General features: G+C 40.3%; 1 protein-coding gene across 1 annotated transcript in view; it reads right to left on the bottom strand.

Moving 5' to 3' along the window:
* The window catches only part of MDFIC2 (MyoD family inhibitor domain containing 2), a 54,890-nt gene that overhangs the window by 8,916 nt on the left and 18,464 nt on the right, over window positions 1-27,510 (bottom strand). Inside the window, exon 2 of the mRNA XM_032772869.1 lies at window positions 13,613-13,651. Within this exon, the coding sequence (XP_032628760.1) occupies window positions 13,613-13,651 (39 nt within the window). The remainder of the gene's footprint in view (window positions 1-13,612; window positions 13,652-27,510) is intronic.

The raw sequence follows: 27,510 nt of genomic DNA, 5'->3' as shown, positions 1-27,510 counted from the left end.
CTGTAGCTCTTTGCCTCCCTTCATTCCCTCCACCAAGTTTCCAGTATGCCACCCTCCCATCCCCTACCATTTCAGGAACTTCCTGCAACTCTCCCCCCATCCTCTCTGCCAGAGGTTCCACGTGCCCCTCATTGCCCCCTCCTGACATTCCCAGGGTCCCCCATTTCCCCCCCATACTAGCTGCTCTGTGTACCCCATTCCCACTTCACTCCATGGCAGGGGCTGTGTGCCCCCATGCCATGGGTTCTGTGTGCCCCCCTTTCCCCATACCATGTCCCCCAATCTCCCTCCCCTCAGAGGTTCTTTGTTCCCCTCATTCTCTCCTCCACCCATTCCCGGGACCTCATTTCCCCCCAAGACTTCATGTTAGCCCCATTCCCCTCTTTTCTGCTGTGCACCCCATTCCATCATGCTAGGCACTGTAGAAACAGAACAAAAGGATGGTCTCGGCTCCAAAGGGCGTACAATTCAAGCAAAAAACAAAAGACAACAGGCAAACAAAGGAGCACAAGGAAACAATAAGGCAGTATTGATCAGCATACTAGACAGTGCTCACAGCACACCCACTGCTTAGCTGTTGTCAAGTTTTTTGCGGGCATCAGGGCAAAAGAAAACTTTAAGGAGGGATTTGAGGAAGGACAATGAGGGAGATTTGCAGGTGTTTAGGGGGAGCTCCTCCAGAAGTTTGAGAGGTGGGAGGGCTTGTTTGAAAATTTAACAAGTGGGCAATGAAGACTGCATCACTAGCAGAGCAGAAGTGGGATTTTGCTAGTTTAATAATATACCCTTCCTAAAGGTAACATCTCTTTCACATCAGCTGCATAAAATCAAACACATATCGATTCATTGTCCAGCCTGGTCAGTCCAGAATGCAGTAAAATTGACTATCTTGGAGTGTATTTATAAGTGCATGAACTGGGATTTTCCACTTTACATAGATGAGGGACTAGTCAAAAATTTCTCTGCCATTTTTATTCAATGACACTGTACTATGCAGTATCTCCAAGTAGGAAAGGCTTAAAAAAAAAAAGAGGATGCACAAATAGAGCTATTAGATCTCAGAAGGAAGCAATTTACTTTTAATGTATTGGTAAACTTTTCTCCGACACGGGTTTTATTGCATAGTCCACACCATAGTTATCTGAGAAAGCAAATAAAAGATGTGAGCCTCAATATTAGTTGATAAATACTGTGATAAGTACTCTCTGGTATCCAGTCTGTTGACTTAAACTGGAGTTGCACAGGTGTAGCTGAGCAGAATTTAGTTTTCTGTGAATTACAGAAATGTTCTGAAATGTTAGAACATGTTCAGGAAAGTGAAAGTGTTACAGGCAAATATGGAAGTCTCTACACCAGCAACCTGATGGTGCTTCCATAAAAGTTAAAGGCAACGCTCCCATTGATTCCAGTCAAACTTAGAATCAGTGACTTTTTCCCTCAGTTCATATTTTGTTTCAATTGATATGTTAATCCCAGTTACAAGCATTTCAAGAAGCAGGTTGGTTTACTACCATATACATCTTGTTCAAACTATAATGTAGGTGTGCAGATATAGATACAGATACAGATATAGATATGGAAATGTGGAAGTAGGTACATATGTGTGTGAATCTATTTTGATGAGTTGCTGATGATAGACCCACCTACAAATGAAGAAATATTGGCTGTCTTACATTAAAGTACATTTTGTTTCATTTGAATCTACGGCATCTTCTAAAATAAATTCTCATTTGAAAGCCTGGTTTTCAAAAAAAGCCGGTAATCAGACACCATCAATGTTTCCCCCTCAGTTGATGGTTATGACCAATTGCAGTCACAAGGGATAGAATTTAGACAACTACCTGTATTGTGGGTGCAAAAGACATTCACTCTCACAGGTCACTCAGGCTCCAGCCTTGCAAACAGATCCATATGGGCAGACCCCTCCATATCCACTCTGAGACCCACTGATTTCAGAATGTGCAGATCCAGGAGTCCATCCTATGCAGAGCTGCTTGCAAGACTGAGCCTAGTTAGAATTTTGATTTCTATCATTTGCACTAGCAATTGTTGGTGATCACAAACGAGTGTTTGACTGCAAATAATGCACTCACCCTCACAATACACTTATTCCTTCAATGGAACTAGACTGAAAAATCAGATGGAAATAGTCAATAAATGCGAGTCTAACATTTATTGCATCCACAGACAGCTAGTATTCATGCTTCAAGTTTTATCCTTGAAGTGCATTTGAGGAAAAATCAAAACTAGAAATATAGATGCATAGACACAACCTGAATTTCTCAATACAGCACCATCAAACAAAAGAGTAACAAAAGATGCTACTCAAGGACTTCTCTGTTTTTTAAAGAATATGACATCTTTGAAAATACAGTACATTTTTGGTGTCAGTCTCTCCTCCTAAGTAATATTATACTTGTCTTGGACAGCTAGATCAAGTCATGATGCACTCACCATAGCAAGCAACTTGCTATGGCAAGCAGGATCCTTACTTCCAGAAAACAGTGCAATGGGGGAGAATGCAGTGTACCATTATAGGTCTCCATTTCATTTTTATGTAATTACCTTAAGTCCAGCTGTGGCTCTACCTGCATTATGTCTTTTATCAATTTAATGTTTGCACAAAGTGTCTATAGAAATAAAGATTATGCTAGACCAGCATAAAAAAGTGGTTAGCATTTTTTTAATAGTTTGATACTATAATGGTCAGTAATGGGTTTAGTGCTTGGAAAAATAAATGAAGCCAAATAATCTTTAAAATATATTATGTGCAGTTGATATTATTTATTATCAATTTGAAATGTGAATATAAAAAATAACTTACAATTAGAGATTGTCAGGAGGGCAAACCCCATTGCCACCTTCTAAATATGTGTGTAGCACAGCTATCATATACCCATATATGCCTGTGTTTTTTAACAGTCAAATCAACTTCAACAAACTATCCACTAAAACAAATCAAGAGGGGGTGGGGAAAGAAATGCACCCTGATGAAGAAGTCTCTGTCTACTCATATACCTTCTCAGGTCAATCTGTGCAGCCATAGACTGTACCAGAAGCTTCAGAAGAAAGTGTTAACCACCCCCACTACCAATGTGCAATCTCGCAATAACATCCCTATGGAGCAAATTCCTTCCTAAGCCCAGGAAGTTAGTGGTTGGCCTAAGTCCTGAAGCATAAGGGTTGAAATCTCTCATACATTTTTAATATTAAAGCCGATGTTGTTTTTAATATCCCTATGAATGTCCAATCCTTTTTAGAATCAGACTAAGATATTTGTCTTAATATCATGTGGCAAAGAGTTCCACTGGTTAATTATGTATTATGTGAAAATTTTCCATCAATTTTAAATATTTTGCTTTTTAATTTTATCAAAAGTCACCATGTACTTGTATCAGGAGAAAAGGTAAAAAAGGGAATGCCTGGCTGATCTTTTTTATCCCAATTTGCATTACTTCTGTCATTCTGTCTATCTAATTTATCATTCACCCATCACTGTGGTAGCTATGTGCCATGTCCATTCAATCCCTAGATGAAGTAGGCAGGACTACATTGGACCTGAAGGAAAATAACTCTTGTATTTTTAATGTTTTGAACTGAGCTCAGTTGGCTTGAATAGAGTCACAGCAAAAGTAAAACCAAAAGCCAAGGTTTGTGTTGCCATGTGAAAAGGTGGAACTTTCTAGCTCTTTTAACTGACTTCAGTTTGGTCTGTTTTCCCACCAGCCACTGCCTTACAGAGGTACAGGGAATTTGAAGGCTAGGAAAGGAGGAGAGTCTGCAGGATTACAATAAGAATATGAGAAGGCTATGGAGTCTTACCAAGAATCTAAACATACACATCCTCAGTACCAAACAGTAGGTGAACTTCACCTGAGGTTCTGAAATGTTCAGCAAAGAAGCCTTTCAGGGGAGATGGAAGAGGTCCTGCAATTCTGCCACTAAGCCCCCTGCCTCCATATCTTACCTGCTGTGGCAGGTCTTCTGAGGGACTAAAGGAGCAGGCCCGTTATCTCCGATGTCTTCCAGGGGCCAGTCACTGCAGGGGCAGCTGTATGGAACTCCTCCTGCTCTGTGCTGGATTGTCATCATCTCCCACAGCGCAGTCTAAAGGCTGACTAGCGAGCGTACTCCTCCCAGAGCAACAAGATCTTAGGTGAGGAGGTCCTGCTGTTATGATCCTTTAAATCTCACTGTATTTTGGTGCATTAAGAACTCTGAAATTCCATATCTTCCACAAGATCATTCCCTGTTCCCTCAAAGTATTCACAGTGGCAATGAGTAAACACACCTTAATAGAACTGTTCTGATTAATTTCAAAGAAAGTGAGAGAGAAAGAGAGAGAGCTGCAACTGTTCTAAACCCAACTGTTAAAGAAGAGTATATTCTTGGCCATTTTTACTGTCTCATGCTGACCATATTTTACTGGGCTCAGGCTTTAGGATACAAGGGATTTAGAAACTGCTTATTTTTGCAGCATGGAAGCAAGGCTGAAAATACATGTTGGGCTTCTCATGACATCATGAAATTGTGAGAGCTCCTCTCTTCTGATTTATGATGATGGATTAATAATTCACAGAAGCTTTGGGTTTACTGGTTTTTGCTGTGGGAAGGGTAAAGCTAACGGTGTGATCTCTGTAGGAGGGATTTTTGATCCCATCACATAAATTCTTAGTTCATGAATCAGTGACCCGATAGACTCTAAAGTCTTCTATTGACTCATTATGTCTATCACAGGGCTGGCCAAATATTTTGGCCCAGATCCTAAAGTCTGACAGGAATGTGTTGATTAAACCCATCCCATCCACTTCCATTAATACTTCTTACAAATTATACAGATATTCTAAAAATTAATTAAGCCAATATATGTATATAACTTTAACTGGTTTTGAAATAAGAACATCCCCCCTTCCCCCTATCCCCCCACAAAAAAAAACCCCAGCAACAACATTTTTCCACCTTCAACATTTTTTATTCATTTTGAATTTTAATGTGATGAATGAAAATGAGGTTTGGGGGTTTTTTAAATACTGAAATCTGTTCAAAGAATGGTTTAATTTACTTCCCTTTACTAACCTAGATTCAGGAGGTGAGAACAGCTGGGCACAGAAACAGGAGGGAGGCAAATGTGGAATGCAAAAAATGTGTGAGAAATAGATGGATATAGGAGGAAAATATAGAGGAAAATCAACTGGGTTAGTACCAAAGCCTTCTCACCTAGTGACATAAAAAGACTTGTGCACCATGGATCACTCTTTATAATATATCCTTTTCCCCTCTCCCTGGCCCTTATCTTGCAGAGTCTTATTATGCATGTGCTTAACTTTATGCAGTATGATTTGATGACAATGTCTTTGCAGGACCCCTCCACCCCGCTGCAAGGCAGAGGCCCTGAGCTTCTCCCTCATCTGGTAGATGGAGAATGGGGGTGGGGGGAAGGTTCTGTGAGCTGCACTTTAATGGTAAAAGAGCTGAATATGGCTTGCAAGCCACACTTTGGCCACCCGCGTCATATACCTTCACTGCTGTCCGCACTATATGAATATTTATATTGCCATCCTTACAGCGAGTAGTGCCTCTCTTCTGGAGAAATCCCCATTGAAGTCAATGGGCCTAATCAAGGAATAAAGTATAACTCTCAGTGAGTAAAGGTGGCAGAAGCTGGTCCAAAGAGTGAAATTCACTAATTGGCACACCCTGCTACAATACAACAGGGGACTACTGCAATGTACTCCACGCTAGCCATGCCTATGCTGGCACGGTGGCATATATAGTTCCAGTGGCCAGAAGGAGCCAGTTAATAGGGGTTTGGCAGGGATCCCAAGCCAGTCCAGATATTGGAACTAATAGCCATGAAGGGACTTCCCTGCACCTTACTTTTGTATTGGGAATAGATTCTATGGCCAAGATTTTCAAAGTGGTTAGTGATTTTGAGTGTCCAAAATGAAACATGGAAGGGGTCTGATTTTCAGAAAGTGCTGCACACCCGCCCTCTGAGATTTTTCAAGTTGGGCACCCAAAATCACTAGTCACTTTGAAAATCCTGTTCTATGTCCCTAACTCCTTTAAATTTCCTGCGTTTAGCCTATTTACTCTGGCTCTGTGCAGCCTTAAAGATGGAAGAGGTGAAGGTCAAACTGGTCATGTGCGCAATTCCCTTTGAAGTAAATGGGAGCCATATGCATATATCTATGCATAAAATTAGGCCCAAACTATAATTTTACAGCTGGCTCCCAGCTTCATGAATGCCAAGACAGTAAAAGGCTCCATTCTAGTGATCTGATCAACACTATATTTTTATTCTTAATTTAAGGCACACATGCAGTGGGAGCAGACTTTGTTTTCCTCACTCTCAAAATCACCCTCCTCCCCAGAGTTGATAACATCAGTATAAAATGTTGCTCTCATCCCACAAACGAGAGAGACAGCTGAAAATATATGTCAAATAAAATACACAACCTTATGTCTTTCTGACTCTTCAGCGGCTGTTTTTTAAAAATAGATTTGTTAATTTTGACTGAATAAAAGGTTCCTGTTAGGGATTTCAGTAGGTGACATGAAAAATGTTAATGCAAGTGATCAAGACAATGGAGGTTAAAACTGTTTTGAAAATATATTTCTTTTATAGATCTCAGCTGTTGGAAGAGTTACAGAATAAATATATGGTAGTGCTGACATTCAGTGCTGTTTCATCTTAGCAAACGAGTTTTTTCATAAAGCAATTTCTTTTCAAGGAACATATTCTGCAGCCAGTCAAAAAAAAAAAAAAAAAAAAAAGCGAGAGAGCGTTTCCCCCCATCTAGTTTAATAAAATTAAAGTAATTTATGTCATATTGATATGTCGATATGTTTTTCAATAAACTTTTTCACAGTTTTTTTAATTCTCTTCACTTTAAAAATTATAATTATACATCTTCCTCCCACTTTGAAAATGGCATAAGGTGCTCATTTGCAGAGTTCTACTGTTCAAATCTTCACTGAGAATAGAAATGTCATGACTCAGTTAACAATGCTTTATTATTCACATTGATCTTTTTTTGTAGTGTTCTTTATCTCAAAAACATTGTAAATTAGATATCTTCCTCCCACTCTTTTGTTCATTTGCAAATTTTTATTATTCTAGTTTAAAAAAGCAATGGAGTGTCAAGAGTCAGTGTATATTGTTTATGTTCTTTTTTGCTTTAAAATTACTTTTAACTATAAAAAGTAAGGCTGTAAAGCCTGGAAAGAAAAAAAGCTGAATTTAAAGATGCTTCGAACCATGCTTGGAAGGAACAGTGTGTTTCTATTTTGTTTTCTTACACAAAAGATTACTGTACTTGTAACAGACCTTGAAAGAAGATTGACCAAGCATTTTATAGATTATTTTTGGATATGTTAACCCAAAAACACCCCTATTTCATTACTTATCTTATCCACTTCAGTTCTTAGGTGTAATTTGTCCTCAAAATATAGTTCTCAGCAAAACTGTCAAATGCATTTACAGTGTGTGAATCTGTTTACCTGCATGTGTGTATTCAGAGGGCCACATTTTGAAATACTCTGCACTCACAATATGGATCAGATTTTCAAAGTATTTAGTTCCCCATCTGGCACCAAAATAAGTGGCCAGATATTCATTTAATCAAAGAAATGGCTTGTGCAGACAATCATTCAATGGTGTTTGCCAATTTGGGGGTGGGGTGGAGGCTGAAAATATATCAGTGGTGATCATGTTTGAAAAGTTGGTCCTTTGAGTCCAACATTATGCACTTCACATGTACTTGGGCCTGAGTCGCCGAGTTTTGTTTCTGGAGCAGAACCACTACACTGTGTGGAGGTTCTAGTCTAGAATTCTGGTTCCAGTCCTCTAATTCCCACCAGATTTCTGTTTGGTTTGCATTGTACATTTTGGTTGTTGTGGTGGTGGCCTGAGGTTTCTGGCTATAAACTCTTCCACATAACAATGAATCTGGTCACCTCAAGACCCCCTCTGACTCCCTACGTTTTTTTACTTTGAATTCTGTTTGGTTCAGCTGGTGGCAAGAAAATCTGTGTGAATTTTTCTATTTGCTAAGTCTTGAGAAGCAGATAAGCTCTTTGGGGCAGGGACTGTCTTTCTATTCCAAGTTTGCACAGGGCCTAGCACAATGGAGTCCTGGTCCTTGATTAGGGCTCCAGGTGCTACCATAGTAGACAATAATAATAATAAATAATGAATTAAAACTATCTTGCTTGGTCTTTTGGGTAATGATCTTGTTCTCCAATTTGTGTATTAAGCAACATCTATGTTTCTTTCACTTTCAAAAAATAAGCAAATAATTCTAATTTGGGGCTGGTGCAGAGAGCAGCAGTCTTTGTGGCATTTCATCTTTGTGGTAGCTAATCTTTTTTCCCTGTTTTTAATTAATTCCCTCCTGTCTGTGGCCAAGGCACACTAGCATCATACCATGACTCCTTCTGCGTTTGAGAAGGTAAGAGCCCCTCTCGGCAGGGCTGGTGCAACCATTTAGGCAACCTAGGCAGTCGCCTAGGGCACTAGGATTTGGGGGCACCATTTTCTTTGGCAGCGACTGCAGCGGCCGTATCTTCGACCACCCTGGTCGCTGCCAGCATTTAGGCGGAGGGAGCTTGGACAGGGAAGCTTGGGGAGGGCCACCTGCAGCAAGTAAATGGGGAGGCAGCACTCAGGGGAACTCCCTGCCCCAGCTCACCCCTGCCCTGCCTCCTCCCCGAGCACATCATGACTGCTTCACTTCTCCTGCCTCCCAGGCTTGTGGCACCTAAGCTGATTGGCGCTGCAAGCCTGGGAGGTGGGAAAAGTGAAGCAACGACAGCATGCTCGGGAAGGAGGTGGGGCAGAGGTGAGCTGCTTCACTCCTCCACAAGGGGGGTGCCACAAGGGGGGCACCTCAGGCAGAAGGGGGGAGCTGCCGTGGGGGAGGGGGCACCTCGCGGGGGGGGCCTCAGGGCGGAGCTGCTGCTGGGGGGGGTGCCTCAGGGCGGGGGCGTGGAGCGAGGGGAAGGACTCAAGATGGAAGTTTCGCTTAGGGCGCAAAACATCCTTGCACCGGCCCTGCCTCTCAGAGACTCCTAGAAGGCACGTCTCTGTTTCTGAGCCTGAAGTTAAGCTCTAAATGGCATAGCTGGTATGTTCTGGGAGCAGCCCCACAGGGCGTTTGTAAAGAAGCTGTCCTGTTATTAGTTGTGGTCAGTGGTTTTTTTACACTGCTCTTTTCTGATCTTTTTGCCACTAGGGATGATTGAACCAGTTCGGATCAACCCGAGCCATTGCCTGAAACCACAACACCATCTTCCCTTTTCTGAACAGAGAACTGAGGTTTTGTATTTATATTTATTCTTATTAATGTGGCACGCTGTGGCCTGTCCTGGGCACCAGTGCAGGGGAGAAAGAGGGCATGAAGCAGTCCTCACTCTCCTGACCTGGCTACTCATATTGTGGGCAGCAGCATGGTCAGAATCACTATTACCCGTCTACATAAGTGGGTCAGAGAGTGGGCTAGCAGGCACTGCCCCATAAATCTACCAGACCGCACAGCTACACCAGTATGCCAGCGGACATACACTGCACAGAATATATTGTTGAGGCCAGGGAGGTCTCCTTTTTGAAGCGCGGAAAACCAAGAGGTGGATTCAGAGTCGCAGTAATGCAGCTCTGTGCTGTCTCACACATGGGGCTTGTGGCAAACAGTGGTTTACTTTCTGAATGACAAAGTATCCAAACCTTTTGAATATGCAAAAATTGAGCTGGAAATCACAGGAGAATCAGCTTTTCTGAAAATAATTTAGCCCTTGAGGTTCCAAGTTGTAAGTTGAAAAAAGAAGTGATTTAAAAGAAAAAAAAATCCAAATCTCTTACGAATTAAAAAGCTTTGGTTTAACATTTGATCCTAGAAATGGATGAAGATTCTGTGCTGTTTTGTTCCTTCTGCACTGCCCCAGTCCTAACCAATATTCTTATTTTTGCATTCTCAACTTCATACACTACTTGAACATATTCTATATTTGGGAGACGGGAGGAGGAAATTACTTTATTTTGAATACTGAAGCATATGACAGTAGCACCTGAACCAAAGCCCATTGAAGCCAATGGAAAGACTCCCATTAATTTCAATGGGCTCTGGATCAGGCTCCAAAACAACTTTTGCCATTGTCCTCTCCAACTGATGTTCTCATTCAGTTATAGTTCTTGTTATCAAGGGACTTAACAATTTTGTTATGGCTAGAACAGGCAAGGATGAACCATGTTATTGAACTTTTTCCAAAACTCTCTTGTATTCTTACAAGCAGAAGTTCGATCATTGGGGCATTCTAAATCCATTTAATGCACTCATCTGTAGCAGTTTTTTAATAAATGCTTTATTACATAGTCCATCCATGTCTTCACTGATCTAGGAAAGCATCATAACACCCTGCAAGATCTCTGTTTAAGCAAGCTTCTGGCTAATGTGGTTCAAATACTATACTACAGTGTAAGGGTGTGGGTTTAATGACCTCCATTTTATGTAGAGGAGGGTACAGGGGGGCCAAAGGAATGCAAGTTTAAGTGGGATTTCATGATGTATAAAAAAAACTCCATCAGGCTAAAAGAATGAAATAGGGAGCCATGAATCTCTGGCTTCGGGTGCAAGCTTGTTTGATAACTACCTTGGAGGCTTTATCCAACTGTTGTTCATCCACGTGGAGGAATACAATATTTTGTTCTGATTAATTTGATATATCAAAGTGCCAAGAGTGTGTTTGGTGCTAAAGAAACAAACAAACTAAAAAGACAACCCAACCGCAAGGAGGTTACAACTGAAATAAGAGCAATTCTTCCTCTTCCCATAATGCCTTTTGCTGCCCCTCTTCCTGCACAGTAATAGCACCAAAAGTATTATTGGTTTGATTTGTTAGCTGTGTTGGCTTTGAAAGGCGCTTAAGAGAGTAAGGTTCCCAAAATCTGACTGATATTCAGTGGAATTTGGGTGCCTATCTCCCCTTAGGCAACTTTTGCAAATCTCATCTATAACTGCCAATTGTGCAAATTAAGGGCTTGATCCTGTAAATAATTGCACACGTGAGTAACTCCGCTAACATATATAAGAGTTTGCGTAATGACTACTGTCGGCCCTGCAGATTGAACTCAGGACCACCATGACCAAAAACATGACCACAACCAATTTGGTGTCCATTAGCTGGTAGGTGTAGTAGACTAAACCTTGTATGGACCAGCCACTTCTGAGGGACATATAACCACAGAGAACAGAATCAGGTACACTCAAGTTTGTCAATATGCATCGAGCATTAGTATTCTTTATTCACTTATATTGATGCCATTCTTCCTCTGTCACCCGTAGGACTTGTTCACCATTTTACGGATGTATTATAAGACTGTGTGTGAAAGATACAATCCAATCTGGAACCTAACTGTGAACCTAACCATGAACCCATGATTCACATGAATAATCGCACTGAAGTCACCATTGAAGACTCATGTAAATAACTCCTTCCCAGGGGGAGTAAGAAAGTCACAGCCTGGACTTTGGAGATGAATATTTAGACATCAACTAAATGAAAGAGGTGCCACCACTTTTACACCAAAATCAGGCAAATATCCAGCCCTAAGTCTGGCATTAATCCTTTCAGAACAGGGCCCTTGGTTATTCCTCTTTGAATCTATTCTGTATTCAAAGCAAGTACGTTTTTTCTGTCACTATACCGCTATTGTTAACAACTATAAATGTATTAAAAACACAAGGGCATTTCAGTATGTGTATTGTGCATGAGAAATATTGTTACATGACAAGCTCCAATTGGCAAGTGAAAAGAGGTTTTATTGAAGGAAATAGCAGAAGCAAACAGTGAACTATGCAGAATAATGGTAATTGTTCCTTTAACATTGGCAGCACACGTTCACTTAATATGACTGCTCCTCTGTCTCTGCCTCATCCAGACCCAAAGGACCTGTTAGACAAGCAGGCAGCCACCTCTCTCTGGGATCAAGCTGTCAATGCAAACTTGCTTTCTTTCTATTTCTCTGAGCTAAGCTATACCCCCAGAGCTCCAGAAGCTTTTCCTGAGTGAAAGCTTTAAAAAAGCTCTATGCTAAATTACATCACACGAGCTGTTCTCTTCAGACTGACAGAACAAAAGAGGGGGAAAAAATGCCAAAAGTGCAGTCTGAATTACTTCTTAGTTACACTGACGATTTCCCTCATCGTGGTTTAGCAGCACAGATTAATGTCGCCTTGACCTTGCCCAACTAACCCTCAATGAGCTTCCTGCTAATTAGTTTCTGATCAAAGCAAGCTCAATCAGTGGGGGTTGTGGGGAACAATAAAAAATGCAGCACAGAGCTATTGTATTCAGCTCAGTTCAATGCAACAGCAGAACATTCTGAGACCTATTCCAATGGTTACTAGTATGATTTGTTTATTAAGTGCCAGAAGTGTGCCTGATGCTTTACAAGTATGTTAGATGATGTGGTCCTTGCTGCAAGCAGCTTATTATAATAACATCCCAAAATGTGCTTGGTGCACAATCTTATAAGCTCACAATCTAATGCAGAAACACAGAGAAGGCCAGGTCAGGGGTGGGGTGGAGTGAGTCATGGCAGTGATCCTAAAGGCCTCCATAGCCAGCTTTGTCTGAGGTATCTCATGATAAAGGCTATTACAGAAGTAGAGGGATTGGCTGGACATTTCCTAATCCTGCTGCTGCTGAATGGGGAGAGGATAAGCAGGCAGACATCCCACTCCTTCAAGCAGCCTTAAATTGGATTAAAGAGGTAGAAAGTCCCCATAAGCAGCAAGAAGTGGTCAGATGTGAGGGGAGTTCTTTTGCGATCCTTTCTACTCCAGCAGATAAATAAAGGTAGGGCAGAGGTGCGATCTTTTCGGATAAGAGGTAGTTAAATTCTGGTTTAAGCAAAAAACTGGCAAGGTTCATTAGGCAGCCAGCAATAGTTGCCCGGAATTTTCAGCTTTGCATCAACCCAAAGTAAACTGCTGGGTTTGGGCAGCTGAAATTCTGCAAACTGAAATAAGCTAGTTTCATGCAGCTCACATTCTGATCCACCCTTTATCAAAAGATCTGTCAAAAGGTGCTGTTGCAATGTTCACAAGAGAAAGAGAATTTAACCTAGGCATCCAGCAAAATGCCCAAATAAGGTAAAGTGGGTGAGATAATATCTTTTACTGGACCAACGGTCTAATAAAAGGTGTTACCTCACCCACCTTGTCTCTCTCATGTCCTGGGACCAACACAGCTACAACAATATTGCAAACAACTGACCTAAATACACTGTATGGTGGCGTACATACATTCCCTTCTTAGTTCTGAGTTGGATACGTTATTTTACACATATTAAACTGTTGCTGGTTCTAATAAATATGCACACACCCTCTAGCGATGGGCTGAAACTTGAATCAGATGACAGATCAATAAATAAAGCCAAATGATATGGAGTCCAGATTCCCTACGCAATAGTAAATTATATATAATTAAATTCTTTCTTCTGCATGACATTATAACCATGAAATAATAACCATATATAAATGATTATAATTACCGTAACATCATTTAATATTCCTCACAGAAAGGTGTAGCTTAGACAGGTGGGGAAGCTTACCTGAGTCTCCAAGAGGCTGCAAGATAGGACTGGCCAATTCTGAAAAACAAGAATTAAACAAAAAGCATTGTGAGGCTGGATTTTGTAGCAGCACTAGTGTGGCCTGGATATCACTATTTTGGAAAACCAATGCATGTATCCTAAAGCCCTACTATTTTAACTGAAGAGACAGAGTCCTCTCTTGTACCACTGGCATGCTGTAGGTGCAGAATTCCCATTGGTCAGAAGGTGCTCAATTGCATGCTGTAGGCTAAGTCTATAGTAACTTTCACCCTGAATGGTCCCAGAGCACTTTACCTACAGAGGGATCATTTCACTCACCAGTGGAAAACAAAGAGTTTTGCGGATGTGTTTAACCTCCACTCTACAACACTGTACAAAACTTTAGGACAGGTCTTCAAGAGGAATATCTTTTGAGATGGAGTAGAGCTAGGCAGAATGAAATGATATTTGCCCAGGACACCTGCTGTAATACACTGCGTGTGCATTGGGATCGCAGGGACCTGGGGAGAGGAACCACCATGAGCAGCAGGTAAGGCATGAGTGTGAAAAGGTGGCTTCCCCTTTCTTTCCTCAGTGACTCTAAAATGGTAGAAACAAGAGTGCCTCTAGCAAAGGATTACATAGTGAAGTCCATTTCCAGATGGATGCTGAAAGTCTTCTTAAAAGTACAATTGAGAATTATGATATCTTAAACTCTGACAGTTCCTCAGAGTTTAAATGAACGTGGGCTATTTATTCAATTTTTTTGTACCCCGATTTATCTTCTGTAAAAGAGGGACAACTCCTGTCTATAAAGTGATGTTTTGGATATGCCAGTTCAACTGCAGAAAGTTTAATCTGTGGTGAAATATGTTGCACATAATTAAATCTCTGTAGTTATTCAGTTTATGGCCACTAGTTAGCTCCAATAGCTAGGGTAAACTTGACAGGCTCATAAATGTCTTTCCAGCCTGCAAGTTTCCTGTTTTTTTTTGTCCTCAGTCTCATTTCTACACTTGCCAATACTCCTCCTCTTGCTTCAGAGCATTAGTAATGCCAATAAAACTCAGCGTGCCCAGTATATTAGCTAAGTTGTTTCCATTTTAACCAGAGAAAAATCTATTTAATTTAGTATATTTGGCATGAGGGAGTTGTATTTGTATCTGGGTTGGGCCACAATAAGCCAATTATCTGTCAGAGGCATAGTGCATTGTGTTTAATTTTGCTTTTAGCAGTACATTTACTGGAATCTCCTGTTTGGAAAGTCGGTCTGAGCTTTGGTAATCTAATTTTGTTCTGGTGGGTGGCGATGGAAATATGAACTATGGGAAACAAAATGTTATTGCCACATGTGCTGGATTGAGGTTTGGTAGCAGGAGTTGCTTGTAATCGAGTGGTCATCAAAGCATTTCTCAGGGGATGCAATATATATATATCAGTTTTCAAAGAGTAAAGAAAGATACAACAGTTATTGTGACATAGGTTTTCAGCATGTTTCTGATTATCCTCTTGGCTGGAGAGTTGGGATTTCTAATTGTAAGGTTAAGGAACCCTTTTCATCTATCTCTTGCCTCCTAATCCAATGCTAGACAGCATTGTTTTCTATGCCTTTTGTCTTCTGCCGAAGGAGACAATCTCTGGCTCATGTGAAACATCTTGTTAAAGTCTGTTGAGGCTTAGGGAGTGTGACAGTTTTCTTTCTGAGCCTTTTTATTGGGAATTTTTATGCCTGATTTTCAGAGAGGTCTTTGAAATGTCTTTTGTGTAGCAATCATTTCCCTGTTGTCCCAAGATGTTGAGGTTGTATTTTTCTCATCTGTTCCTGTTTATATTTTGTTCTGGTTGGTTGTAACACTTTGGCTTGAGACTCTGTGCTACGCTATCATTCTACACCATTCTGAATCTCAAAATGTTGCTAACTGCCTTAGTACTGTAGCAGAGCTGATTTTTGTTTAGAGCAAACTGAGTTTTAAAATCCCTGTTGTCACTTTAAGAAAGGATTGAGTGAAAAGTCTGAAATGTTATGAAAGGATTCACACAAAAGACTGCTGTAGAGAAGAAATACAAAGAAACCAGACAGATTTTCAGTAGCGATCTGGGTCAGATTTTCAAGTAAGCCAGGTTTGCAAAAGTGCTCCGCCTCCAATAGCACGCATTGTAAGTGTGATGCTTATGACCAACTTATCAAAAGGCCTCAGTAAAAGGGTTGGTTGAAAAATTTCTAATTTGACATATTTCTTTGAAAACTAGAAACAAGTTTTTCTCACAAATTTTCATGACAGATTGAGCCCGTTTTTTTTTTTGACTAGCTGTAGAGCTGGCCACAAAAATATTGCTAAAATGTTCCCAACTTTTTTTTTTTTAAACCAGATCCACTCCGCATGCACCACAGTTTTGAAAATTGGCCAATTAGTTTGATCTGAAATGACAGCTGAGCCCTTCTGAAAAATCTGGATCTGAATGTGGAAGTTTGATGTTGGGAAAATCTTGCCAATAGGGCATTTATTGCGTAATCCCAGTTTGCAGTGATGAGCACTTACTCATTCTAGTAGTCCCAGAGCATTGATTATGGCTACAACCCTTAGGGATCCATGCAGACTCTGGGGTCCATCCTTGCAGATTCAGGATCAGGGATTAAGTGCTCGCTGACGTGAGCCAGAGCTGCATGCTCTAGTCGATAATGAAAATGTATACAATGCTTCTCTCATTTTCATAATGGGAAAATGACTGCACCACTTCTGCCTCGCAAAAGAACTGGTGTAAAATCTTGACTCTATTTGAGTCAATGGCAAAACTCCCATTGATTTCACTGGGGTCAAGATTTCAACTCAGATTTTTTCTATACAACTTACTGCAGAGCTCCCATTGATGTTAATAGGAGCAGGATCACATTCTTATAAATTGAAGACAAGGCCACTGTTTAGCTGCTTTCCCTTTGTTCTAGTAATTACCTGTACCTATTTTTGTCTCCCCTACAAGCAACTTGGCCCATGTCATACACTGTTTCTCCCTCATGTTTCAATTCAGCTTCCCCAATTTTTTTCAAGGTGTTATGCCTTAAATAATCTTGTTTCATTCCCCACTGCCCTTAAAACACTCTGTTCCAGATCTGATTTCATCTTAATTTATATTACCAACTGTGTGTGTTTTGTTAATGGGTTTTATATGCAGCATAATACATATTGGTATAGCACTAATGTTTATAAAAATCAAGTTTCATACTGTACTTATTTCTCTTTTGGTCATATAAAATGCTCAAACATGGCACTGTTGCAGATTAACAGTCATTTTAAAAATAGGCTTTATGTTTGTATTTTTTCTCACTCCCTTCGTTACAGCCACAAGTTAGTTACTTGGATTAGAGTAATGGAAATCTTGTGGGACCATCAACAGGGCATTTATTTGCTGTTGAAATATCAATTAAGATAACATGCAAACTAATATAGTAATCAAATAAACCTGATGGATAACATAAACTTTTTTTAAAGCTGCCGAGGCACGCTAAAAATCTATTTGATCAATATATGGGATGCAAGAAAAGGGAAGACAAGACTGACTGATGAATAAAATGAAACTGACACAAATAGGCTGACAGCCAGTTGTAAGTCTCTTTAGGGCAAATGCAATTAACTCAGAATAATAGACTCAAATTTGATGGTTAGAAATGCATTTTTATTAACAATCACAGCCTGAATCATTATGCACTCCTATGAATAAAATTGTACTTATATTGCATATGTGTGTAGATATATTAATATATATGTATGTATATGTACAAAAACAGACCTCACTGGGTGAGAGTGTTGTTTTTGAGAGTCAAAGAGAATAACAGGATTTGATTTAAAATAGAAAAGCATAAACAACTGTAAATCTAAATATTTAAAACCATGACATAAAATCAAGTATACTAATTTTAAACATAAAGGCAATAAGCACCCATCTAAGGACTTCTGGTCCTTTTGGGATGTGAAATTGCAGTCAGGGATTTACAGATTTATTTTTGAAGAAGAGAAGTCATTACTAGAAACATAAGCTCATTCTCTTTACTTTAATAGCTATTTTAAACCGTTCATTTAGAAAATACATTAACAATTTATTGTATCAGCAATATGTTTCTATTGGCATTCAGTCTCCATGCTTTTTTATTTCAAATTATTTCATTAAAAGCCTATTCAAATTAGCAAAATGATCCTACCAATTTCTGCAAATGCTACTCTTGAAAAAGATATTTTCCTGATTATTAACAGGTATGAAGTATTAACATTTTTAAGGGGAGGGGAGATACTCAATTGTTAATGTGTCCTTTTTCTTTTGACCTTCATTACAAAGGTTGATTGCTATTTGTAAATTACTTTAAATATTATTAATCTAATTTAATTTCTGAATAAACATAATCTCTAGTTTTGCATGGATCCCATAGGACACAGATATGAAAAGAGATGCCTTGCAGATATGCATATAATGGCAAAGTGTCTTTTTTGTCAGAAATGGGTACAATATACAGTACTATTTAATATGTAGAATCAATAGATGATATTAACAAGCATGGTGTAAAATGACTACACTACTGAGGAACCCACAGTGCTTGAGGGTTAAATCAATGTAAATATCATGACTGGATGACAACAAGAAGTGCTAATAGAAAAAAATAGGCTCCACACTAAAATTACTTTAGGTCAAATGCTGTTCTCTGCTGTGTGGTGTGGATAGGAGCAATGGAACAATGAATGACCATGAAATCAACAGAAAGGGAAGTGACATATTCTCCACCCCACCACAGCCTGTGGAAACTCTTTTGTACAAATGCCATGCAGCTGGTCAGTGCAGCGCAGGTTTGTTGGGGTTGTTGGGTTGGAGCCAGGGAGTGGCTGGCACAATTTATTCTTCTTTAAAAGTGGCTTTAACCCTCCCCATTCCCAGGAAGAAAGTGAGCAATGTACAGTTACACTGGAGTCTGGGCTGCATGACCTCTGGTTGGAAGAGGCCAGTGAGAACCACAGATCCAGACTAACACAGCTACCCCTCTGATACTTGACAGAGAGCAGAGACTAGATTCCCCTGTAAATCTTTAGGTTCAGACAGGTTTTAAAGCTGCCATTTTACATGGCTCCTCCTTATAGCCATAAACTTCTTTGCCCTGAGGGAAGAATTTCTCAGAAACTCCAAAAGGTTAATCCTTATGGATGGGTTTTTTTCAAACACTTTTTCTCTTCCCATGATTTATGACAGGGATATTATGGCTGACTATCCCAGGGTTTCTTAAACCTTCTTCTGAAGCTGTTGATACCGGCTATTGTCAGAGACTGAATGCCAGACTAGATGGACCACTAATCTGATCCTGTCTTGCAGTTCATATGTGGCTATATCATCACCACATATCGTGTGCATATATATGTAGATAATAATGACAGTGTGGGGTGGTATAGCATAAAGTTGTTCTTTTCTGAAGTGGAAGCTCTTAAAAGCTGTTCAGAGTTTGGAATATTAAGGAGTCCCTAGGGAGATGGATTTGTGGGCACAGTTCGGGTGAAGCGGTCACAGTTGCACAATCCATGCAATTTAAGATGTGGCTCTTCAACCTTACACACTTGATGATGATATCCATATATCTATCACTGGATGCTAGAGGAAAAAAATCTTACTTCTTGGCTGTGATGTCATCAGAAATGCTGTATTTTGTGATTATAGCACAACTACTGTCAAATAAATCATTTTTAAATGATGGAAATGCCCTAAAACAACTTACATGCAGTGCTTTAGGATGTAAACAAACTAAAGTTAAAGGGCCAGATCCTTAACTGGTGTAAATGAGTGCAGCTCAAATTGATCTCAGCAGAGGTGAACCCACTTCACCTGCTGAGAATCTGGCACTATAGGCTTGATCCTCCTTTCATTTCATTGATTTTATACCAGTGTGACTCCATTGATCTCCATGCAGTTATTCCTGATCTACAGTGGAGTAAGTAAGAGGAGAATCAGGCCCTGGATGCTGATTCTTCACTGGTGTAATCATCCTCCCACAAAATAAGAATGATTCATTTTATCCATAAATGTCTTGAAGCTTGATATGGGTCACATTTAAACTGGTTTCACAACAACCTCACTCCACTGATTTCAGTGTCACTCCTGAATCACATGGATAATGTGAGAGGAAAACCAGGCTCTTAAAATCATATCTTAAATAATTTGTCTCTTAATAGTCTTTTAAAAATCATCTCCTCCAAAAAATCAGCAAGCGAGAATGAGGCTGTTTTTAAGTGCATGCTATTTTTTTCTTAATACAGTTGTCAGTAACAGCAATATACATCTTCAGTAAGTGAGCATTTTCCACAGTGTTTACATTTTCTGTTCCTCTCATTCATTTTAAAACTGTATTTAATCTCAGAGCTTTGCTGGGTACATTCTCTGATGCCCCTTAGAGTGTTTAAAAGGGGATTGCTGGTGTGTAGGAATGCCATGGCAACATCCTTTATGCCCCAGTTGTATATAGATGGCACAGAAGTTTTTCTGTGCCATTGGAAGACAACTGTGTAAAGGGGCAATCCTCATGTAAGCTGACATAAAGACTGCACCAAATAGCCAGACTGAATGGAGAATTTGGGCCAAGGACTGCAGAGTCTTCCTTTTAGATCATTTCAAGCACTTATTTCATTCTTTCTCCTCTCACCAGTGAGGTCCAGGAAGCAATGGCTAATTGTCCTGTGTTCAGAGCAATAAGGATTTATGCCAATAATCCACCTTCCCCGTCAGTTATCCCACCCCTTTCTCATGATTAGCATGCCGTGCATGTGACTGTGAAGCAATAAACAGACAAACTGGTCAAAAAGGCCATTTATAGTAGTAGCTTCTGTTTAAGAGGCGCATCACTAATCAGATTCCCTGAGTCTGAGTCAGCATCAGCCCCTAGGCTGGCTTCTACTAGCCATCATGTTGACTTAGTGCTATAGGCGTGAACTGAATGAGCCTGGGTTTTGAATCCGAAGAACAATGCCAACAAGAATCAGAGTGGATGGAGTTGGAAAAGACCCCATGGGTCAACGAGCTAAACCCCTTGTATGGAGTGAAATTCTCCTGTAGGCTAATACCTTAGGTGTTTTCTCTAACCTCTTCTTAAACACCTCTGAGTGACAGTGCCTCAAACTCTTCCTTAGGCAGCTCATTCCATTGCCTAATCATCTCCACTTTTAAGACATTGTTCTACCATCCAAGCTAAATTTTTCCTTTTCCTAAATAAGCAGCATGGCAGGTGTCCTGCTGTGGAAACAGAAAAAAACCTTAATGCAGTTTGGGGGGAAGAGTGTGGGAGGCAGAAGTGATTGTGAAGAAGTAAAGTGAAGCCTGCTCATTCCTGGATTTACTTATTTATTTTAAAATATTAAAGGGCTGAGTTCTGTTCTCCCTCTCACATCTACCTAAATCTGCAGTAATGCATCAAGACACAAAGGGAGTTACTGCAGTTTCACACTGATGTAAACAAGATCTGGATTTGGCTCCAAGTTGCTAAGCTATGGTAGCTGTTTTATTTATATTAGGCAATGCTGTGGTAATAAAATAAGACTGAAATTACTTTAGTTATTAGAGTAGCTCTAATAAGACAGTTCTCTAGGGTACTTAGTAGCTGGGACGGGGTGAAAAAACATCTAACATGCCCAGTATTATAGTACATAAAAACCTCCAGCAATCACCTGATCTGTTTGATTTTCCAGTAAAACACAGTGACCCAGCATTTTATTAATAGTAGTATTAACAACAGTGGCTAGAGACCCCATGATTGGAGCTCCAGGTGCTCTACATAAACATAGATGGAGGCACTTCCAATGAGTTTACAGTCTAAACAGACTATGGAGGTCTGAGGATTTTACACATGGGAACTGCAGCACAGAGAATCATAGAATCATAGAATATCAGGGTTGGAAGGGACCTCAGGAGGTCATCTAGTCCAAACCCCTGCTCAAAGCAGGACCAATCCCCAACTAAATCATCCCGGCCAGGACTTCGTCAAGCCTGACCTTAAAAACCTCTAAGGAAGGAGATTCCACCACCTCCCTAGGTAAACCATTCCAGTGTTTCACCACCCTCCTAGTGAAAACGTTTTTCCTAATATCCAACTTAGATCTCTCCCACTGCAACTTGAGACCATTACTCCTTGTTCTGTCATCTGCTACCCCTGAGAACAGTCTAGCTCCATCCTCTTTGGAACCCCCTTTCAGGTAGTTGAAAGCAGCTATCAAATCCCCCCTAATTCTTCTCTTCTGCAGACTAAACAATCCCAATTCCCTCAGCCTGTCCTCATAAGTCATGTGCTCCAGCCCCCTAATCATTTTTGTTGCCCTCCAGTGGACTGTTTCCAATTTTTCCACATCCTTCTTGTACTGTGGGGCCCAAAAATTGGACACACGACTCCAGATGAGGCCTCACCAATGACAAATAGAGGGAAATGATCACGTCCCTCAATCTGCTGTCAATGCCCCTACTTATAAAGCTCAAAATTCCGTTAACCTTCTTGGCAACAAGGGCACACTGACTCATATCCAGCTTCTCATCCACTGTAACCCCTAGGTCCTTTTCTGCAGAACTGCTGCTTAGCCATTGGGTCCCTAGTCTGTAGAAGTGCATAGGATTCTTCCATCCTAAATGCAGGACTCTGAACTTGTCCTTGTTAAACCTCATCAGATTTCTTTTGGCCCAATCCTCTAACTTGTCTAGGTCCCTCTGTATCCTATCCCTTCCCTCCAGCGTATCTATCACTCTGCCCAGTTTAGTGTCATCTACAAACTTGCTGAGGGTGCAGTCCATGCCATCCTCCAGATCATTAATGAAGATACTATACAAAACCAGCCCCAGGACCGACCAGTGGGGTGCTCCGCTTGATACCGGCTGCCAACTAGACATGGAGTCATTGATCACTATCTGTTGAGCCCGATGACCTAGCCAGCTTTCTATCTACCTTATAATCCATTCATCCAGTCCATACTTCTTTAACTTGCTGGCAAGAATACTGTGGGAGACCATATCAAAAGTTTGCTAAAGTCAAGGAATAACACAGCCACTGTTTTCCCTTCATCCACAGAGCCAGTTATCTCATCATAGAAGGCAATTAGGTTAGTCAGGCATGACTTGCCTTTGGTGAACCCATGCTGACTGTTCCTGATCACTTTCCTTTCCTCTTAAGTGCTTCAGAATTGATTCCTTGAGGATCTACTCCATGATTTTTCCAGGGACTGAGATGAGGCTGACTGGTCTGTAGTTCCCCAGATCCCCCTCCTTCTCTTTTTAAAAGATGGGCACTACATTAGCCTTTTTCCAGTCATTTGGGACCTCCCTTGATTGCCATGAGTTTTCAAAGATAATGGCAAATGTCTCTGCAATCACAGCCAGCAACTCCTTTAGCACCCTTGGATGCAGTGCATCTGGCTCCATGGACTTGTGCCCGTCCACCTTATCTAAATAGTCGCGAACCACTTCTTTCTCCACAGAGGGCTGGTCACCACCTCCCCATGCTGTGCTGTCCAGTGCAGTAGTCTGGGAGTTGACCTTGTTTGTGAAGACAGAAGTGAAAAAAAATTGAGTACATTAGCTTTTTCCACATCCTCTGTCATTAGGTTGCTTTCCTCATCAAATCATTTGTACAAGCTCACACAGGAATTCAGTGGCAGAGCCATGAACTGAATGTTGCTCATCTGTCCCATAGGCCAACGCTTTAACCACAAGCCATGATTCGCCAATTTTATATAGTCTTGAAAATTATCATCATCCTACACTGAGTTTCTTGAAGTTATCATTTCACTTTATTCCCTGATCAAAGAAAGGGCTATGGTTTTATATTTCCTATGTATGATTTATGTTTGAAAATGTTGGAAACTCATTTCACTATCCTCAGCAATAATACTAGTCTCTTACAAGCTATGCTGTCTACAATGACTGTGCATTCATGGCTTACTGAAGACCCTCACACATCACCTTATCTTACATTTCAGCCCATCTTTAGTTTAGTTTTTATTTTTGCAGGTAAATATTTGCCTAATTCCAGTGACACTCCTGAAATTTTACTGAAAGAAGGTGAATTTGTGAAATTTCAAACTACACTGATCTTAAAACAAAATCCCAATGAAATCATCAGGAAGCAAAATTCCATTAAAATCAAAACAAAATACAGCTATAAATACTATTTTCCTGTTTTTTTTTAAAAAAGGATAAAATTAGATAACTATTATTCTCTTGAAATTCACGCTTGTCTACCTAGCTTCATAGATTTGTAAGGCCAGAAGAGACCACTTGATCATCTATCATGGCATAACACAAGCCATAGAATTTCACCCAGAAATTCTTTCAGTGAAGAGAATTCTTCTTCTTTACTACATAAGTGAACGCTGTCAAATCCAAATAGTAAGGTCAATTTAGGCCCCACATTTAGGGCTAGATCTTGCTTCCCTGGAAGTCAATAGTTTTACCATTGATTTTGATGGGAGCAGGATCAAGTCTTTTATTTTCAACTTGAGGCATATAGGTTGGAATTATGAAGAATGATTATTTAAAATAGCAATGATGTAATATCAGTGTCAATTCCATTATTTTAACAGATGTAAATTTGCTCTGCTCTTGAACTCTGGTGAATTGTAATGGCAATATTAAAGAGATACTATTAAGACTACTTAAAAGAACTATTTGTAAAAATTGTCTCAGATAAAAAAACAGTATAAATTGCTTTTTTATTCAGTCTGTGCAATTATTTATTTGAATGGGTTTGTATATTATTACAAATTAATGGGAATAAGCCGCTAAAAGAGACATGCTAATAATACTAGTTGACATTGGATACAGGAGAGCATACACTGCCTTGAGGATGAAGATGGCCTCCCTCCAAAGCAACTGCTAGAATAATCTTAGCTGCAGAGCAAACACAGTTATCACAGTGCGCAGCATTATGGCTCGATGATGTAGAGCAACGGTGTCACTGAAAATCATCAGGTTAAGTAAGTTTAATTGATGGAGCATATTTGTGTGTGTGTGCAGGGCAAATGTCCTTTCTGCAAACACTACGGGGCCCTTTCACTGCCCTCAGTTTTCCCAGCATTCAAAGCATGGTGCTGAGCTCCTTGCAGGATTAGGCTCTTATTTTATATAGTGTTTTTCATGGAACCTGTATACCAAAATATTCAAAAGTTAAATAATAGAAAGAGAGACAAACAAACAATGAGAGGTATTTTCAAGGAGGAGAATGTGTAGCTACAGCAGAGGTTGGAATTGGACTTTTTCTAACCTGTATACATCTCCTACCCAGAAAGGGTTGTATTTTCATCCAGTTCAGGTTGAAATAACCAAACTTTCCTTCCTGAAAGCACTAAGGGCCTGATCCAAAGCCCATTGAAGTAAATAGGAGTCCTTACTGAGGTATGAGACTGAGAATCAGGAAACTGAGAATCTAATAATGCCGTACTGACACTAGGTCACTTTGGGCTTGATCCTGCTCCCATTGAAGCCAGTGGCAGTTTTAGCTTCTTGTGCTGTTGGGCCACATTTTTCAAAAAAGGGCCAGTGATTTTGAGTGGCGCAAGTTTTGGCTGACCAACTTAAAACACAGAGGGCCTGTCAGAGCATTTACAACTCCAAATGAAGTCCATGAGAGTTGCAATGCTTGACATCTCTGAAAATAAGGTGCAAGATGGGCACTCTAAAATGAGGTAAACAAGATCAGTGGCCGCTTTTAAATGTTTGCATTTCTGTGCTTCAGTCTCTCAACCTATAAGATAAAGGTTATAGATGGGGTGAACCCAGTCTGCAAAGTTTTGATCTGAACTTCTTCAGACTTCGAGAAGGTTCATCTGTAAGGTTTGACTTGGTTCATTATAGAAATAGGATCCAGCCACACAGTTCAGATCTGGAACAGCCTTTCACTCAAATTTCCAAAGTTTTGGTTCAGGCCAACCTTCAAAGGTGTGAGGCTTAGCTTGTTAAAGTCAGCCAAGTACATTGACATCATATAGTGGAAGGTGTAAAGCATTATTAGTGTCTTCTCACTGGTCTTATTGGAAAAGTCAATTGATAAAGTTCTCTACGCAGAGCTGTAAACTATTCAGTCAGTAGAACTACGCAAAATTATTTGTGTTCCACCTCACTGAGTATTCATGGGCACAACCTAAGATTTTCTTTTTCATAATTACATGAATTTGATCAAAGCTGAAATGCATCTGTTTCCATTAGCAAAGGCTTCTCTTTTTTTGGCGCAAATAAAGTGAAATATCACAAAGGGCAAAATCCTGAATCCCCTTCCCCCCCTTGCCCCTCAGGGTGTAAAAGCAGCTTTTTCATGGTAAAATGGCAGCCCTTTACTTGTGTAAAATTGCCTCTCATTTTTGTAAAAGCCAGCAAAAAACCCAATGAAGTTAAAGGTATAGTTGAAAGCAGCAGATATAAAACAATAAGTGCCTTCCTCTAGTAGTAGAACTCCACCTTGATTTGGTAAGTTGTCCATCCTGAACCCCATTAACAGTTTATCTATTAAGCTGAAACACCAAATGCCCAGTTGCTTCCAGTGCTTTTTTGTTTAAGTGAATGGCCACGACTTCACCCTGATTTGATCTGACTGACCCAGAGCAGAGTGCTCAGTGATCTCAGCCCCTTTGTGACACATGTGGCTGGAGCAATTGGAACTCAGTCAGCACAAAGTTTTAAAGAGGAGCCAAACCAAGCCTGATGGGCACAGAGCAATGAGCTTGGAAGGGCTTATTTGCCAGACTCCAAGCCCCTGATCTGCAGTTTTGCTAGTGTCTTAATGGTACAGTGTACACGGTGCTCTTGAGAATAATGAATGTATAATCTCATACCACACTGTCTTTGAAAAAGTTCCCATTAACAAAACAAAATACTCATAGGTAAAAATATCAATATGTCTCACTAAAGAGGAAAAATGGAAAATATGGCCAAGTCCTGGGCTGCTCGGCAAAGCCACAATGGATTTACGCAGGTGGAGTCAGGGGAGGACAGATTCGTACCTACCCCCTCAGAAAATCAGAGGGATGGTGCTAAGGGCTACCGTCTCTATTACAGCCTATTGGCAGAAGTAATGCCCACAGCCTTCCTCATCTTTCTATCCTATTATGCCCAGATTCAGCAAAATACTTAAGCATGTGCCTAACTTTAAATGCACAAATCCCACTGAATTAAGTATCTTGCTGAATTGGGGCCTCTGTCATAAAACTCTGCTTAAAATCATATTCCATACTCATGTGGCCCTCCCACAACACCTCTCTCAACACACCTGCATTCAGCCACCATGGACTAATGCCTTGTGGTGTGCAATAGGTAGTTGAATCTCTTGTGCTGACTCTTTTTCCTGCACTGTAACAAAAATTCTGTATTTCCACCGCATTTGGGGCTTTGTATGTGGCAGTGGTGTGATGCAACTTTAGTCTAGGGATGAAATTCACCGTTGTGCCTAGTACAGAGTTTTCAAAACAGAGCTTAAAGTGGGGCTTAAGTGTGCTTTGGAGTTGTGTTGTTCCTCTGCACTGGGATGAATTTCACCATAAAAGAGAGAATCATGACTAATAGCTGAATACCAGCTAGTCACCTGATCAATGCGCACATCAAATTCATAAGATTAAATTCAAACTTCCCAAGCTCTCAAACCTTCACAGAGTTAGACTCGTCTCTTACCTCTTAACTTTGTAGTAACTTTTGAGACAGAGGAAGAGGTGATTAATCACTATTGGAAAGTGCTATTGAAACTGACAGATAGGCAACACTGGTATTACCATCAATAAAGACAAATGCAAAGTGCTCCACTTAGGAAGGAACAATCAGTTTGACACATACAGACTGGGAAGAGACTGTCTAGGAAGGAGTATGGCAGAAAGAGATCTAGGGGTCATAGTGGACCACAAGCTAAATATGAGTCAACAGTGTGATACTGTTGC

The sequence above is a fragment of the Chelonoidis abingdonii genome, chromosome 17, assembly GCF_003597395.2.
Source record: "Chelonoidis abingdonii isolate Lonesome George chromosome 17, CheloAbing_2.0, whole genome shotgun sequence".
Classification (NCBI taxonomy): domain Eukaryota; kingdom Metazoa; phylum Chordata; order Testudines; family Testudinidae; genus Chelonoidis; species Chelonoidis abingdonii.
The sequence above is the reverse complement of the archived record's forward strand: the minus strand, read 5'-3'. Positions and strand labels throughout refer to the sequence as shown.